The sequence below is a fragment of the Porites lutea genome, chromosome 2 (genome assembly GCF_958299795.1).
Source record: "Porites lutea chromosome 2, jaPorLute2.1, whole genome shotgun sequence".
Classification (NCBI taxonomy): Eukaryota; Metazoa; Cnidaria; class Anthozoa; order Scleractinia; family Poritidae; genus Porites; species Porites lutea.
In genome coordinates this window covers 27,274,431-27,292,560 of record NC_133202.1, presented here as the reverse complement: position 1 = coordinate 27,292,560, position 18,130 = coordinate 27,274,431, and the positions used below count along the sequence as shown (strand labels likewise).

General features: G+C 39.0%; 2 protein-coding genes across 2 annotated transcripts in view; one reads left to right on the top strand and one right to left on the bottom strand.

Annotated features, from left to right (window-relative positions):
• LOC140926790 (dehydrogenase/reductase SDR family member 1-like) overlaps positions 1-16,419 on the top strand; it is a 32,717-nt gene extending 16,298 nt beyond the window's left edge. Inside the window, exons 4-11 of the mRNA XM_073376482.1 lie at positions 5,586-5,735; positions 6,550-6,588; positions 7,702-7,742; positions 8,382-8,514; positions 10,697-10,825; positions 12,054-12,132; positions 15,076-15,156; positions 15,737-16,419. Coding sequence (XP_073232583.1) covers positions 5,586-5,735; positions 6,550-6,588; positions 7,702-7,742; positions 8,382-8,514; positions 10,697-10,825; positions 12,054-12,132; positions 15,076-15,156; positions 15,737-15,867 — 783 coding nt within the window. The 3' untranslated portion in view covers positions 15,868-16,419. The remainder of the gene's footprint in view (positions 1-5,585; positions 5,736-6,549; positions 6,589-7,701; positions 7,743-8,381; positions 8,515-10,696; positions 10,826-12,053; positions 12,133-15,075; positions 15,157-15,736) is intronic.
• Positions 12,861-14,434, bottom strand: LOC140928025 (uncharacterized protein KIAA1958-like). Its single transcript, XM_073377743.1, has one exon. It carries the CDS (start codon positions 14,211-14,213, stop codon positions 12,861-12,863), a length of 1,353 nt encoding a protein of 450 aa, XP_073233844.1. The 5' UTR covers positions 14,214-14,434.
• Positions 16,420-18,130: the final 1,711 nt, after the last annotated feature.

The following is an 18,130-nucleotide window of genomic DNA, read 5'->3' as shown; positions in this document are numbered from 1 at the left end:
CATGGGTTGAATAATACAGTTAAATATTACTTTTGTAGCTAATTGTCAAGAATAGCCGAAGTTAGCCTCAGACCACACCACGTGATTGTCCCCAAACTGAATACTCCACACATGACCGACCGGTGACGTGACCACAGTTCCGGTGTTTTAGCAAGAAGTTCAACTTTTTCGCCAAGCTGAATACTGATGGCATACTGGTGTACCGGTAATTGAGTTTACGTGGACGTCCGTATTTTTGTTGAAGAGGCTTATTAAACATGGCGCATTATTTTGATGTAATCCGGGTTGCGGAATCAAGCAAATGCATGCACAATTCTCTCTTCTCTGTGGACTCCACAATGCCATGGTTCTCTTGAGTAAGTTGTCTTGATAAATAAAACTGAAAACTGTTGAAGACAACCCAGAAAAGACACTGAGAAAAACTTGACGGCGACGCCTTTCAGTTATGTAAACGACGCCTCAGACGATTCAAACGAAGTCTGTCTCCATATAACTTACCTTTTTGTTAAGGCACTAGTTTTTGTCAGTCACGTTTTTCTCCTCGCTTTGCTGTCCCATGAGAATTTGCATTCATTGCCGACAGTGGTATCAAGCGTCTTTTCACCGGAATCGACTCCTCTAGTGACACAGCAGTCTCCTCTCCTGTACTCAGCTAATTTATTCATTTGTGCCTTTTTTTTATCTGTTTATTTATTTCATTGTCATTGCTAATATTATTTTTTTCAAATCGATCGCTTGGAACCTTCTTTCACAGATTCCGTATTCCGTTTCCGTGTCCGTTTCCGTGATTCCGTTTCCGTTTCCGGATTCCGGATTCCGGATTCCGTGTTTTAGTGCTGCCGGGGAGCCCAGGCTTCATAAAGCCTTCTGGTTTCTTCTGGGCTCCCTTGCATCCTTACAATTCCTATATGTATTCTTGTATTGTATTATATTTTGCCTAAATAAAAATGAACTGAACTGAACTGAACTGAACGCCTTGCTAAAGTGTGAAATCTCGGCAACTCGAAACTGCAAACGCGTAACTGCGGTTTGTGGTTTGCGGTTTGCGGTTTACCTGATGCTAAAGGTCTCTATTGTTCATTAACTTAACCGGTTAAAAGAAGTCAGCAGATGTACATTAAAATCTGAAAGAGCAGATCGATCCGAACGTTCAGAAACCAAGATTTCCGCACTCGGACGTGACGATGAAAGACTTGATCCTAGCACCGGTGTTTGTACGGTTTTGTCGCGAATTTCTTAACGTGGCTTCCAAAACTCTCTTCATTCGTTTAATGAGATGACGTGTAGAAGCTGAACAGAGCAGAAGAACAAGACTTTTATTTCTCCCTACATCGATTTGTAATCCTTTTTTCGATGAAGATTTCATTTTAATAATCAGAGACAAGTGGCTGAAAAGGTAAGTGCTGTCCTTTCCTTTCGATAAATGGGTTCTCTTTATACTTTTTCACTCTTTGGTAGAAGGGTGTCAATGCTTGTGAGGTTTTACAGTTTCTTCTCCCCATCTTCTTCTTCTTCTTCTTCTTTTTCTTTTTTTGCTAAACAGTCCGTGCATTCATTTGAAGTTGAGCTATTAACGTTTTAAACAACAACAAAGCAGCATTAAAGTTCTTGTAATGAACACTTCCAGTTTAGATCCATAATACAGGATTGAAAGACAATTCCTTTTTTGTATTTACTGTCCTACATGTTGTTTAGTGTTTTTATAGCTCCATCTCGGAGCGAGTATTAAAGGCATAATATTGAATAATCACAAAATTTGGACTAAAATAATCAAGGATTAAAATTTAAGCAGAATTAATTTTGGAGGAACTAAGCGCAGAATTTTAACACTTTTGGCACAGCTATATAGGCTGTTGAAACTCTGTTGATGGAGTACTTGTTACCCAACAAATCTACGTTTTTTCACCTCATATAATGGAATCGAAGAGGGTCTTGGATTCTGGATTCCAGGCGGTAGATTCCGGATTCCAGGTACTGGATTCCAGCCTTTGTCAGTGGAAACTTAGATTCTGGATTCCAATCGTTAGTGGGATTCTGTATTTCTTGAGCTGTATTTTCGGGATTCTAAGGCCAAGGATTCCGGATTCCACAAGCAAAATGTTCCTGGATTCCGGATTCAAAAGGCAAAAAGACTCCCTTACGTGGGGCGAATTTTTAATAACCCAGTAATTTAATAAACTAATTCATTGTTTTGGATGCACACCCTCATGATTTTAAAACTTAATCCTTGAACACCTTTTCACCTAACAGTAACAGTACAGTATTTGTTACAGTTGAGGACTTTTTCTTTTCCTTTTTAGACTGTAACAGGCACATCTGATGTGTTCTTTATTTCAGATTTTGATTTCAAATTTTTGCAAAAGTGTAATTAGCTACTTTTTATCTGTCACCTACCTGAATATAAAAACTACTTAACTAATGAAGTTAAATACTTTTTTTATGAACAGTTATAAAGACTTCTGTAAAAATACCTGTGTTTTGATGGCCAAGCTGAATCAAGGATTCAGTGTATAGTATTCAAGCAATGCCAGTTCATCTGACAAAACGTTTGTGGCTATTTGAAGTCGCTGACTACTGATGTGAGTATCTCTAAATCTTTTAAGTTAAGAAGACCATCATCAATCAGGATGCAATTTATTTTGTCTACTTTCATATGAGAGCTGGAGGTGTTTATTGTTTCATTCAATAATGCCTTTCGACTGAAAATTCCCTCAGTGATTATTTTTAAAATTGCTTATGTGGCTATAGAATCTTGAACAAAATATGTTTTGTACTTTCTTACCCACAGGACACTTATCCTTCTATGACCCCTCCCCTCACTCAACAAATGAATTGATCAATGTTGTTCACTTGCACGTGCAGGGCAAAAATCAGACTTCAACATTGTAATTTTTTTTTTTTTTGGGGGGGGGGGGGGGGGATAAAGCAACATGCATGCAGCTGCCAGGCAAACTTCCATTTCACAGGGTTTTTCACAGTTTCTGACCCTGTGAAAAATGCCCTGTTCACAGGTTTTAAGATTTTCTACCTGCGACCAGAAACATTGTATACACTGAAGATTGTTGTAATGTAAATAAGTAGCGGTGCACATGTAAAGGACAGAACTTTGTTGTCATAAAAATTATAGTTAGTGCATCACAATTTTTCCCACTTTAATTAGCTGTGTATAGATATTATATAGTACTGCAGTGGTTTAATATTTTATTTTCAGTTTCTGAGACAATTTTGATTCAAGTTCCCAATCCATTTCAGGCTGTGCATTTGCACAGTTCCCCCTACAAAAAGAGGAAACACTGGATCAAGAGTGAGGAAAGCTAGAAAAAAGTATTTACAGGAAGTGCCGTGGCTATAGGCATGGAAGATACGGGACTTCCAATGCAAAGCAAAAAAAATGGACTTACAGAGACGAGCCGCTCAGAGTTTGTAGATCAGAGTATTGAGAGTAGTTTCAGCAACAGATGAGTTGTTTATCAAACTTTTGTAACTAACATTACATTTTGACATTGGCAGAGGAAACAGCATTTGTTAGACTTTACTATGACAGCAGTTAAATTGATTAATAAAAAAAATAAATTGAACCAAAGTTCTGAATATTTGTGTGGCTGTATTTCTGGTAAAATTTAGCAGCACAATCCTCAAGCAGTGTCCCCTGCATTTTAATAACACTCAAACATTTAATGTAAAATCATTTAATTAAAAGGTATTAAAATCACACTTTGTTGAATCCAAGAAAGAAGTGTGACAAAGTGTGAAAAAGATGTGGGATTTTACTAAAATCACACATTTATAAGTGTGATCACACGTGATCACACGTTGTAAAAATCTGTGCGATTCACACTTTTAAATCACACATGTTCACACGTCTTATCACACTTCTTAGAAGTGTGATTTGAAGTGTGAAAAAGTGTGATTTTAAAGTGTGAATCACGCTTCTAATAAAAAATCACACTTGTGTTCACACATGTGATCACACGTAAAATCACACATGTGATCACACATTTTTGTTGCATGGGATAGATATATTTTCTCACCGAAAATAGAAAGAAAACGTTCCGAAGAATATTTAGTTTTAAATTTGGCTGTAGAAAGAAAACTTTGAGCGATTTTCTTGCCTGGAGTTCATCTTTGAAAAAAGCAAGCACCAGGAGGCCGGCTTAAAACATAAACTTCAGCTTTAAGCTTAAAGACTCAGGATTTTAAGAGACACTATAATATTTGTCTTCGTAACTGAAAATTGTTGTCTCTGTAAATGTTTCACCGAATTATATTTCTTTTATTGATTGTTAGTAGTCTCTCTGATCTTGTAATTTTAATCGATGTGCCGTTTGTTTTCAATCGTTCATGAACATCAGTTGCAGGAGTACTCAAAATGCCACCTGTATCAAACGCTTCTTAAGATTACACATCGTTATAAAACCATTGAATAAAAAAATAAACATAATAAATTCTTTGTTATGTTAAAGCGTAACTCTATTAATGTTCATTCAAACACTCGAGCACAGCTCGCACTGCACATTTGGCGCTTGTCAAAAGTGAGAACCGGCTGGCCGTATAAGTGATTTTGGAAATTTTTCAACTGGTTTCGCTAATTAAGCCCACGATTGATTATCCTGAATATTTGTCTTGAAAGATTGTGAAATACTGTATTCTGTCCGAGGTCTGTATGACAAATAGTACTGCTTCTTCTCAGATGTGATGTATAAAAGGTATAAAAGGTTGGTTTACACAACCCCAGATTTGTTGGCAAGAGTTTGTAAAGTAAACTTGTCAAACACCTGACCTGGCCTGATTTGTTTTTCAAGAATTTGTTTTTGAGGCCTAATCTACTATGATCAAGAGCCATTATGGCTCTTGAATGTGATCGAATATGATTGCTATTTTTTGGGTGTACATAAATGGCTATCAACTCAATGCAAGATGTTTCACTGTAAAATCACTTGGCCTTTCCCTTAAAAGTCACATGAATGTGCCCTTAAGTTAACTGATTTGTGGATTACAAGTTTATTGTTTGACTTTAATCATAAATTTATTAATGGGAGCTATAAATTTATTAATGGGAACTTCGCTTTTAGCCCTGGTTAAATCTGTATATTAGCAGTAAGGTGTCTTCCGTCAAGTGGTATTTTGTTTATTTCCGGGGGGTACTCCCTTATTTGGCCTATACAGGTATGTGCTGAACAGGGTATGGTTTTCAGGGTCTTGAATATTAATCAGGGTATATAATTTCACTATTGAGCGTCTTAAACAGGGTGTCTTTTTAGACCCGAAGCCTTAAACAGGGTGTGAATTTTGGCGGTGTATGGTCTACGTGTGTAACGAGGATTTTTAAAAATCACCTAATTTTGTTCTGTCTGTAATCTGAAAAAAATCTTTTTGTATGTGACTCCAAAACAAATTCAAAAAATATATACTAACTAAAAAAATGAAGCTTGATGGAACGCTTCTGTCTCACACAACGAATCTAAATGCCTTTGTGTTAGCTCCCGCTGTACGAATTTGTCGATTCAGAGCACTGAAAGAGAGAAAATATCAACTGCCAACGCTCTCGTTGCTTAAGGTCCCTTTTGTTGTCATTTATGTTTTAGGTAGGACAAGACAGCTGTTCAGGACAGTGCATACCTGTACAATGTGACCATGGAAATGACGATGAAGTCCAAAAGTTGTTTGATAAAGTTAGCAAAGAACAAAATGGACGATTAGATATACTTGTCAACAATGCTTGCACAGGATGGAAGGTAGGATGTTTAAGCAGCAGTAGCTGCAGTAGTTAAAGTTTCAGCCCTGGAAAACAGATGTAGCTTTGTTTAAAGGCTGCATGTGGATGGGGGAAAGGTACAATCAAGGCGCTCTTAACTGGCATTCCCATGGGATACTTTGGATTTCAAGTAACGGGATCATCGAAGGATATTTTAGGGTTTGAAATTTTCGATTTGGGATTTTTTTGTGTCGGAAAATTTAGCAAGGATTATTATATTATTATTTATTTTGGGGAGGGGGGAATGGGGGAGGAGGGTGGCTAGCCTACGTCGCAGACTTAATTTAACCTCGGTAGGTAACGTCTGCGAAGTAGCGCCGAAATCCTTGTTCTGGGCCCCCAACGGACTGTACCAATCACCGGAAATGGGTTTCGAATTTCCTTTCATCCTGATTGGCCAGTCGACAATGGTTTTTTAACAGGCCAATGGCGTGGCGCGTACTCAAATCCAGGTACACAGGTGGGGGCCGAGAACAAGGATTTCGGCGCTGTTTCGCAGACGGACTTAGTTTCGTCTTTGGCGTAGGCTAAGGGGGTGGCTTTATTTTAGTGGGGATTTTGGGGGGTATTTAACACAATGTGAAGATTCTTGGTAGTACACATTGTACCAGCGTTTCCCGGCCGCGTAGTTCTGCGAATAAAGTACAATCAAACTTGTTTTGAAGATATCTTCAAATGGTATGAGGAATAAACAATCACAAACATTCATTTTTGTTAGTGGTGTAGTTTACTCAAACTCTGGTCTATATACATGTAACGTTAATTTTAACGTTTTAAATTTTGTTATGGTCCAGGCAATATCGGAAAATGCTGAAAAACCATTTTATGAACAGGTAAGATCCTCAATTTATATTTTGATGTTGAAAAATTCTGCTCTCTCAAATAGTATGTTGTTATATAAAAATCTGAATCATCATACACGTTTTATAATTTGAACAGATGCTTTCTTGCTCTTTGTTGATAGAAAGGTAGTGTGAGCCATGATAGATCCTTAGTGTCCAAAGTCAATGCTTCGGTTGTAATATTTTCCAATCAAATATTGGGTAGTCATCAAAATTTCCGGTTATAAGTTTTAATTCATAGTCTTACTGGTATTTTTCCTGTAGTTGTTCAATCAATGTCTGGAAGAGGGTTCTGATCAGGCAACCCCGCTTCTCTATTCAAGATCTTGCATCCCGAACTTCTGTCATCTCTATCCCGAAAACTCGTTTTCCTTCTCAGTTTCGCATCCCGTGCCAAGATTTTAGCGCATCCCTCTTTCCGACTAGTGGTCCTGAAATCCCGTATCCCGTCAAGACATTTGGCGTTTTCCCTAATCCCGCATTATATTTCGGTGAAATCTCGGATCCCGAGAGATCCTGTTCAATAAGACTGACCATTGTAAAGTACTCTGCGATATTTGCGTGCATTTTGATTCTCCCCTTAAATTTGTTTCTTTTCGTGAGCTGTTTTCTTTCCTTCTCATGAGTGCATTCAGAGGGAGGTAGACAGTAGCACAGCTTGTATATTGGTTACTAAAAGAAAGAATCTGTCAGGGATAATCAATCTTTAAACAATCAATAGATGTTTTCAGGTTGTATGTCTTGTTTGCCCATTTTAGATCACGTGATGGTGCCCCAGGGAACTCTTCTCTTTCAATTGTCGTCCTATGCACGTGCACATGTATGCATAATTTGTGAAATTTCCTTGGGAACATCACGTGGTGTGAATTGGGAAAACAAAACATACAAGCTAAAAAGGTCTATTTTCTCGACTGAGAACGTACATTTTAAGGAGGAGGCGACGGTGTTCGAGGTAGGAGAGAATGACCCTCCCTGAGCCGTGAGCCTCCGCCTCTACACACACAAACTAATTTTATTTCTGACTACACTCCTGTTTCTTTAAATTTCTTTTTATTGTCATTGTTTGGTCAAAGTTAACATAGCGTACTTGTTTTTGTCTTTTAGCCTTTAAACGTGTGGGAGGAGGTTAACAATGTAGGGCTTAGGTAAGAAAATTGCTACATGTTATGTCGGTATGTAGAGAAGGAACAGGCTGTAGCAGTGATTGTATAGAGCGTTTTCACACGACGTCCCGGCGGCCATATCGGTGTCCCAAACCACTCCTGTGGGAGTTGAACTTTTTCTCATGTAAAATTTTTCTCCTGTTCCAAAAAATTTACATAGTTGCTGACCACATAAGTCAAAAGGCTGTATATTTTCTGAGTTTATAAATGACCGTTTTTTTTCTCTAACATCATTGAAACGTTGCAGTCAGTCTGAAACATTGAATGCTTAAGACCGATGAATATTGGTATTTCATAAAGGAAAACAAGAAAGAGTCTTTTCGGTCTTCGTAATATCAAAAGTATCGGTGTAAACTTGCTTTCTTTTCTAACGGAGAAGAGATCTTTACTGCACTGATACTCACGGGATGGATGTCAGACTCATAGCAGCTGGTAGACTTTAACTAATCTTTCGTTTTTGTTTCAACATTCTTTACATCTTTTGTAATTAACTCTTTCATCTCCAAGTGCTCAGCTTGGTGTATCACGGTTAATAAATGTTGAAGACCATTTAACAACGGTTAGTTTTTTGCTGAATGTTCTCTATCACTGGCGTCCTTTGTGTCCCTTTTCTCCCTCCAGGTCTAATTACATTGCTGCGTGGCATGCAGCTAGGATGATGGTTCCAGCCAAACAGGGACTCATAATCAACGTTTCATCGATAGGAGGATTGACATACCTCTTTAACGTTGCATATGGCATTGGAAAAGCTGCAGTACGTGCAACTTACTATAGACTTCAAAATGAAATAGAAGTGTGTGTGTGTTTTTTTTTTCGTGTGGTTATGCGTGTAGGCATTCTCGAAATGTCGTTGGCTTAACATAACGACACTTGCGTCTCCACTGAGTTGTAGAACAGTCACTAAAACGTTTATGTTCTTTCTTTATAATTAGCTAGTTGGAATAACCCTTACGTTTCTCTAAGTTAACTTTTAACAACCTCGTCTCCTCTGCCCTTCTTGTCTGCTTAACGACAAATGAGAGAGGCCCTGGGAACGAGGTTGACTTTTTGACTCACGGCTTTTCCGATGCGGGTCGGAAATATTGAGGGGGAAGATAGTCTGGTTTTACACACTTGTGTCCTAAAATACAGGCAAGTATGGTTAAGTGAGTATATCACATTTTATAACATAACAAAAGTAAAGCGCGCGCTCTGATTGGTCAGGCAGCCATCTACCACTTGCCTGTTGGTGCACGCCAAGAAAAGCTAGCGAGAAATCTCCTCTCCTGTGCGGTTTAAAATGCACAAATGAAAAGTTAAAGTTGAGGAAAATTCTCAGTTGTCGTTTTGAAGGAAAGTGAAAAGATCAAGCGACAAATGTACCTTGGGGAAATTCATCAGTGATTGTTTTCTTCGAGGCTGGGAGTTCAGATGAACAACCGAGCGAGCGAAGTTTTTGAAGAATTTAAGCCCGAAATTTAAGGTACATTTTGTGTGTTTTTATGCTAGAGAAAATTATGTTTTGAAATAGCAGAACGGTCGTAAGACAACAGCATCTAAATTGCTTACTCATCGCATCAGCGCCGGCTCTGTCAGCGAATTTTTGCAATTTTGACTTCCAGATCGATTTCTCCGGAAAAATTTCGATACGAAGCTAGTCAGATCAATTTCTTTTTAAAATTAGTGTTACCTGTTATTCTAAAGGAAATACAGTCAATTTTTCTTATTTCTACTTTACGTTTATTTCATAAATTGTCACACAATTATCTTTTTACGTGGCATGGTTTTTGAGGTTGTGTTTACAGTTGCAGCTATAGTTTTCCCTCAAAGTATTTACTCTAACATTAACAAGTAGACAGACACCATTCAGAATTTACCTTAAAACGGAGAACGGTTGATTCAGCGAAAGAGAAACTCAAAGGCAAGTTGTTGAAAGGCATGATTTGTTTACGCGCAGGCAGATGACCGCACACATCAACTCGTTTACAGTACCGTTACAAAAGAAATGGTAAACATTGCAGCTGTGCAACCATCGAGTTATGGATGCACTTGGGAGGTTTGCTAAGCACTCAAGAAGCTAAGAATGCTCTCGATGTAACTTTTACTTTTTTTTTCGTGCTTGGCAACCTCTCGCGTACATTCATAACTCGATGGTTGCACGCTACACATTAACCATTTCTTAATGATTGGGGATATTTCCATTTTCATATTGAATCATGTTCTACAGAATTTTAATTTGTGCTTTGGTGACCACTCGTTGCTGAAGACGCTTAGTGATGACCATCACAAAAGCCTGCCTTCTTAGACAGTGTTCTTAAACCTCGTAAAATACACAGACGAACTCCCCATAATGCCATAAGCGCCCACTCATACGAAATTCGAACCACAGTGGGTCTTGTTCGAGAAAAAGCTTCAACACACCTACTTTTTGCCAGAAAATTCATTCCCTGCAACTTCTAAATTATGTGTCCGTGCAGTTCCATGTTGTCTTTGAAAGTTCTTCGTATATACGCTGAATGGCGTACTAGTGTATACAGCGAACAAAGATCGAGAGACCACACCATACGTCAAGTGTTCGCTTACAAGGGGTTAAAAACAATTTGGAAAACTGTAAAACTATCAGACCAGAAACGAGAGTTCTTATAATAAGACTTTGACTGGAAAAATTTTAGTATTTTAGACAGAGGTCGCTTATAAGACGTGGTTGCTTATGACGAAAGGTTATCGCACATGGAGTTTCGACTGCAAACGTGTATCAGTAGGCGCTGTCTTCGAAGTTCTTAAAATTTCCAAATTCCTAGAACTTTCTCCTTAAAGCTAAAGACGTTTCTCGGCCTTTTGTCTTTTTCAAAATCTCAGTGGACATTCATTGACTACTACCTTCTATTTAAAGGGGCATGTTTTTGAGATCACCTTGACTGTATTGAAAACTATACTTGCATTCCTGTTTTTCTTAGAATGATCGAATGGCCGCGGACATGGCTGTGGAGCTGAGGAAAGAGAATGTTGCCAGTGTGTCGCTTTGGCCTGGAGCTGTGATGACTGAAAATGTCAAAGACTTTTTAAGTAATCCACAAGATGAGAAGGTAATGATCAGACTTGATTCAAGAAGCACTATTTAAAACCACCGAAGTGTTTACTACGGTACAAAACGCTCAGCTAAAGAAACAACAACATCAAAAAACAAATAGAGGGTGCCAAAGAGTTTCTTTCATTGGCGCAAAATTGTAAGTTTGAAATTTAAGTTTTTTAGCGCCCGCTATCGATCGCGTTGGACTACTTGAACTCCTCACTTACTTGAAAGGCCGTCCACTTCTTACTCCCACTATTTTACTGAAAAATGTGAAATCGACTACCGGCTTCCTTGACTTATCGCATCCTCACCAGGGTCCGTTTACCAGACGTTTCGTAGTGACCCAGCCAGGGCTCATGGCTGTTGTAGCGGTCGTATGGGTTAAAACCACAAAATCCTTCTTCCCACCCCGTACTTTCAGTGCCTGTTCCCTCCTGTCAAGTTGTCGAAGAGGGGTTGAAATTTAGGGGACTTTTTTATATGTTGTTGTTCTCTGTTGTTCCTTTACATGTTATGGTTTTATGAATCCAAGGAAGACAAATATTTTGTTTACTGACAGGTTGAATGGGGATGAAGGATGAAGGTGTCGTCAAGTACACACGCTATTGCGTTTGCAAACCAAGATTTCTCGACACAATTTTTCGCTGAATGAGTAGTTTTCCTTCTCAAATGTGGATTGCAGAACCTTTTTGGTTGTCCTGAGTTATTTTGGTGCACTTAGTGTAAATAATAAGATAAAAAATTAAGCGAAGGCTGCATGACTTAAGAGGACTCTTGTATTAAGCGGACATCACCGAGAGTGCCCGGCGTTGGTAATTCATCAAGACAGCATAAAAAGCATAAAAAGTCTTCGTAGCCAATAACATCACGGCATAACAACCAGACAACCAATAACATCGCGACTTAATTAACCAATCAGGTCAATAACCAGAGATTAATACCATCAACTGACGTGATACAACTCACTTTGACTCAGAAGATGACTACCGTACAGGTCGTCGAAACGTCAGTCACTGTCAACGACAGTCCTATTCAGGACTACGTTCTACGTCCTACTTATGAAATGACTCTTGGGTTCAAACCTTTCACAGTCATAAAAAGAAATGATGTTTAATGAGTTTGTGTAAATCTTAGTTTAGATCTTCGATTTATTCGGTTTGAATAAGTGAAACTCGAATTTATTAAAAGAATTCGTTCATAAAAATAAACAAAACTAAACTGTGTGTTTTTTTACTTTGCAGTCAAGAAAGGCGGCTGCACTTTTCAAAGATGCTGAGGATCCAACATTTTCAGGCAAGGCCGTGGCTTGGTTGGCTGCAGGTATTAGTACAGTCAATACCCCTGATCAATCAATCAACGTAAAATGCTATGATACATAATATTATCTATATTTTTATAGATCCATTGTTTTTTTTATATAATATTTTTAGTTATTTTGGATAACTTATTAATGTCGATAATTTACTTTCATGTAATGCGCATTTGATCATATTTACATGTATTTTGCGCAATATAAATATTAAATTATTATTATCATCATTATAATCCTGGGCGACCTGTAAGCAGAGCGTATAAATAGAGATTACTTCATGGTTGGTGAGTGCGTACGATTTTTATTCACGAGTTGTGAAGAATCGAAAACGAACGAGTGAGCGCAGCGAACGAGTGAGTTTGCGATTCTTCACAACGAGCGAATAAAAATCGTACAAGCGAACCAACCATGAGGTAATTTGTTTATTATATATGTACTGAGATATTACAAAATAATGTTAACAACTATCAATTGCGCGGTGAAATCAACACAAAGACCACAACGAGTTGCGAATGATTTTATTCGAGCAAACTGAACGTACAAAACTTCCTACAACATTAAAGTTATTCGATGACTCTGAAGAAAGTGGAACAAAGTCTACTTTTAAACGATTCTTTAACTTTAAATAACAATGAAAATTTTCAGCTTTAAATATCGCCGTTCAAAACCGTAACTAAGATATAAAATTTGAAAAAGTTGACTGTTTTGTAAATCTAATTATAGTAATGCATGCATTCTAATCAGAGTCAGAGTCCAGTACTTTTAGCCTTTTGTACCTCTTTGGAGAAGACTTTACCTCAACTTCTTGGATTGCCAACTTCGGGGATTGATTGAGGCTGTTAATAGAAATGCTGAATTGACCTCCATGAATAACAGCGCCCGTGAAAAGCGACATCGCTTGTTGGTGATGATCTGCCGCCGAGCGACCCGCCGAGCTAGCTGAAGGATCAGTGGAGCATTCTCCAACTTGAGATGAATTAGTTTTCTCTAAGCTATGCACATTCCCGGACATCAGTTCACTTAAAGTACGAGACATTTTTACTTGCTGTTTTTCAGAAACTACAGAATAATTTGTCACACTTTGAAGATTTTTATGTCCCGACAGTTGAATAATATGTGTCGCTGGGATGTCGTTGTTTGTTAAAGTTTGGATCATTGTTTTGCGACCGCTATGGTTCTTTACATTGGGCCCCAGCCCGGCTTTTTCTGCCATTTTTTTCATTAACGAATTCAGCTTGTTCACGCCAACGGCTGACTTTTTAAACCATGGTTTAGAAGAATCTTGTTTTTTACAGTTATTTACTGCTAGATAAAATGGCGCGTTGTTGTCGTTCATTTCCGACGGTCTTTTCTCCGCGTAGAATTTGTAAACAGTGACGGGATCTCTTTCACTTCCCTGAACCGAAAACATTTTCGGTTTTATTTGCCTGACATCTCTGGGATTTTCTCCGGTTCGAGTCTTAGTTTGTCTCTCAGTATACTCTAAAAATTCCTCGCCATTTGTAGTTTGGCGTAGTTGCACATCGCCCCAACACATGTCTCTGTGTTCCTTACAACCACGGAGACCGAAATAGACTGTGTTGTTGAACCAAACTGTATTCAGTAGAGCCTCAGGAGTTGACTTTCCTAACAATCCTTTGTCATACAGCAGTTTTATGTCGTCTTCTGTGAGGGGAACTGAAGCGTTTGGTTTATCGCCTTTGCCTTTCTTCTTGAGATCTCTTTGTTTTGATTTTAATGCCGTTCGTGCTTTTTCAAACTCGACGTCTCTCATAATGCTGTAGCCGTAATTCTTCTTCTTTAAATACCGTTCAAAACTGGCCATCATAGCACGCAAGGAAGTGGGTTCGTAATCTTCGTTGTTTTCTTTCTTTCTTACTGTTATGATAAATTCGCTGATGAATGAACTCAGTTCGTGTGGGGGAATTTCTTCTACAGGCCTTGACTCATCTTTTAGCCTCAAAAACTCCTTAAGCAAAGCAACATTCTGTTCAGTTTTCTTCCTGGTGTTTTCGTTTTCTTGTCCTTCAATAAATTCCTCTACTGAAGTTATATCTGCAAACCTTGAATTGCTCGAAGAAGACGCCATGGTTTTCCTTTTGCCTAGTGACGCCGTCAGTGAAAGGCGGGAAAATCGATACGATTTTTGTCACTAGTGAAAACTTTCGTCTGCGGGTTGTGATTGGTCATACGGTATTTTTCACTAGTGAGAAAAATCGTACAACCAATCAGATTGCGTGTACTCTGCAACGCATCATTTTTATTTGACATATTCATTTTGCAGTAAATCTCAGTACATATATAATAATAGCAATTATTTGTTGGGGCTGAGTATGATCTGATGAATTCTGGAGATCGAGAAGGTTAGGTAGAAGTTCGGCAATTTTTGTCCTTCCAAAACGTGTGAAATTTTCCGTCATGTTCTCCAGCTCTACCAAAACAGCTGAGCTAATGCACCCTCGTCCCCAGGGCTTCTCTGTTGCCGTCCATTTTTGTGTCGATATTCTGTACTATTGACGTCATTTTACTGGATATCGCAAACGTCTTTCAAATTTAGTCAACGAAAGCTGACTATAAAAGAATTAGCTGGGGAGTTTGAGTTCACCACATAAACAATTTGAATAATTCTGTTTGTGCTATTGAATCGCCCTTGGAACAGCTCGTCCCAGATAGTTTGGTCTAGCCAAGACACGGTTTCAGACGTCTCTCTCTCGATGTAAATTTGCGCACAAACAAAGGCGGGAAGAAGAAAAAGACAAGATTTGGCAGGCGCTTCGCCTCTCCTTTTTCTCCTTTCTTGGGTCCCTCGCGCCTCGTTACCAATCCCTCGAGTTTCGCGCTGGCCTTTGTTCCGGACCAAAGTGCGAAAAAGGACGCGCCTGAGGAGGAGGCAGGTCTAGCCCAATACGCGCTTAGTTTAACAGTCTCTGTCCTTATTTCTATAATGTTAGATCCAAGCATGATGAACAAAAGTGGTCGCATTCTGGTAACAGCTGAGTTGGCGCGTGAATACGGCTTTAAAGACTTTGGAGGTTTGTCTTTGTCTTTGTTGTTGTTGTTTTGCTTTTTTGCTTTTCGCTACTCTGTATACAAACAGCAAATATGGCAGGCGCCTTGCCATATATGGATCCCTTTACAGTTACTCTTACGGGTTAGCATAGCCGGCTTACAGTTATTGATTGCGAGAAGGAGGGTGTCCTTTAGGTCGATACCTCGATACCATCTAGGTACCAGGTTTCGAAGGACCAACCTGAACTGTTATATTAAGCTTAACGTGAAAGTAACTGCTAAGTGGCGTTTTCGCTGACACTGATGGCTCTAAATCATGTAAAACAGAGATGAATTGTTTGTTCGTTTGTTTTGAAATTAGAACGATAAGAGACCCGTTTTCTTCTTTATAATTTGGTATTTAATGCCATAAGAAGTTGGCGAAAGCAGTTTTAAAATGCGCCGGGTTGTTAATGGATCTTATCGACCTTGGAAGCGTATTTCAAGAATTCACCCTATCGTACGAAAAAAGAACTGAATTTCTTTTCGTTCTCACAAGGGTTAAACAAGTCCGTAGTTCTAACCCCATCAGACGTATTAATTAATGCCCGTTTATTTCCCTAGGAGCCCAGCCATTGTCATTTCGGCAAGTCAAGAAACTCCTCTCGCTTCGATATCCTTCCGTGTCGTGGATGATCCCCGAGTTTGTTTATGTTCCGCGCTGGTTGCTGGCAGTAGCCAGTCATAAGTTTTAACGACATGTTGATGTCAGAATGCATTTCATAGAGTTATTTCCTGATTGTTCGCATTTTAAATCGTGAATATTTTTTTTGTTTGTTTCTTTGTTTTGGTATTCTTGTTGCTCCTTACAAACTGGAACTACAAAAAAAATGATTTTGCTCGTAGCCGGAGTAACCGGGAAAAAACCAGGTAACTAACTAACAGATAAAGACTAGAGAAAGACAGTAAAATTTTACATGTCTATAGTACCAACAAACCATGACCTCTTTTCTAGCTAGTAAACAAATCCCGTTGAAAGAAGGACTTCTTGTCCGTTCGAAATATCGGTAAACCTCGAGTCGCTTTTGTCTTTGCTGTTTTGTTATTAACGTTTATACCCTCTTGGAGGATATAGTGTACGGTAAAATATCGCCGTGCGCAGCCAGCTTAGCGTGTTGTCTGAGGAGGGAGGGGCGATATTGTCTCCTTCGTTAGCCACCTTCTCTCTAGACTGCCCTAGCTCATTTCGTGCTTGAGAATTTATTCTTTTCCTTCTTTTTTTTCTTTTTGTTCCGGCATTCTCAGCGGGTCGATGAGAATGAATATTTTTGTAGCTTTGAAATTCGTCATTCGTGAATTGTACTTCGTGGAAAATGGCCGGTATACAAGACATTTGAAAAAATTTTTATCGTAAATTAAAAAAACAACAACAACAATTTTCCGACATCTTTTTTCTTTGATATGGAGTGTATGGGGAACGTAATGGAAAATGACGAGATGTATTGAGCGAGAATTCTTAGTACTTATAAATTTACCAATTAAACGTTTAAAAAAAGGACTTACTTTACTGACTTTACAATGGTTCTGTATTCTCGTTGTGGAACCCGTCAGACAGAAACATGCATGATCTGTCGAGTGGAACTCACATATCATTACCATAAATCCAGATTATTTTTTCTTGTCAAAACGCTCCCACCCAAATCACAAAGTCACTTCCTTGTTTGACCATAGAGTAAAGGAAACGTACAAGGCTCTTCTTCCTATGACACCCCGGTTTACACGTGCAATGTCTGCTTCTACTTATGTTTGTGTTAATGCTATCTGTTGCCTAGTCCTTAGGGCTCATTATTCCACGCGGATTTAGCGTTTCGGGTCACGTGGTCCGAGCGAGTTGGCCTTTCGTCTCGGATACTTCACCAAAACTGTGCTTTTGGAAGACGCCGCACAAGAGATTGGAAATATCCAGTAGATAAGGCGACTGATTTTACTTATCCGATGGATAGCGGTTTATCCAGTGGACCCAACACTGTCCAACTTTGGCTAGGACCACGAAATCTTTAAATGAATCTAGGTTTGTCTGTCTGAATTCATGAAAAGTCGACGACAGAATGGTAATATTCCAAAACCTATGTGCGGGCATTGTAGCCGCCTGACTGGCTGGTAAGAGACTGCTAACCCCTGAGTTTCGCTATTTTCTACCTTTAATGTGCTTAGGCTATTTCTTTACTTTTCAGGTCGTATTCACCATTTTCGCATAGACCATAATACACCTTGATTACGCCACCTCCCCCGCTCCGCTATGCTCGATTACCAGCCGCTGTTCGGGAAAATGAGCCCGCACTCATCCCCCCCGAAGGTCTATTCGGGGAGGATCAAAGACCGGACCCGGGAGACGGTGGAAATCGAGCCTACCGCTTCTCTCTCTCCCCCTCCCCCCCACCTCCCCCAATAGAAAATTGCATAACCATTGTTGTCAATTTTTCCTGCGTACTACTGTCGTCCTAAGAGAAATCGAAAAAACGGTCACTGAAAGTCTCCTTATTTCCTCATTATTTGTAATGCACATTTGTCAATAGATCTCTTTTCATGTGTGTAGGAACACCTCCAATTTCTTCCCAGCGTTTTTGTCGCAAATATTTCCAGAAAGTGCGATAAATTTGACCACGATTAAAGTGCGTAAAATTTGTAGACTAACTACTACCGGTAAATTTTTTTGTAAAATGGACCGAAATTTTTCACCGTATCAGCCGGCCGCTGATTGGGTTTTTGGACTTTATCTTTTTTCAATCTAAATACTTTAGAGGATTGCAGCTCGGGTTACAGGGGTCGCACATGAAAAATGATTTTGCCCTTGTGTTGTCAAACTTGCAATGTCACGTCCTACGTACATGCAAGCCTATGTAAAGTGGACTTTGCCGTGTTTTGCTGTTTTTGTTTCTCGTCTTCGGAGAAAAAAGACGTAATTTTTGAAGAGAGTCGAGGTAAGTCCATACTTTTCCTTTTCTAGCTTCTTACGAG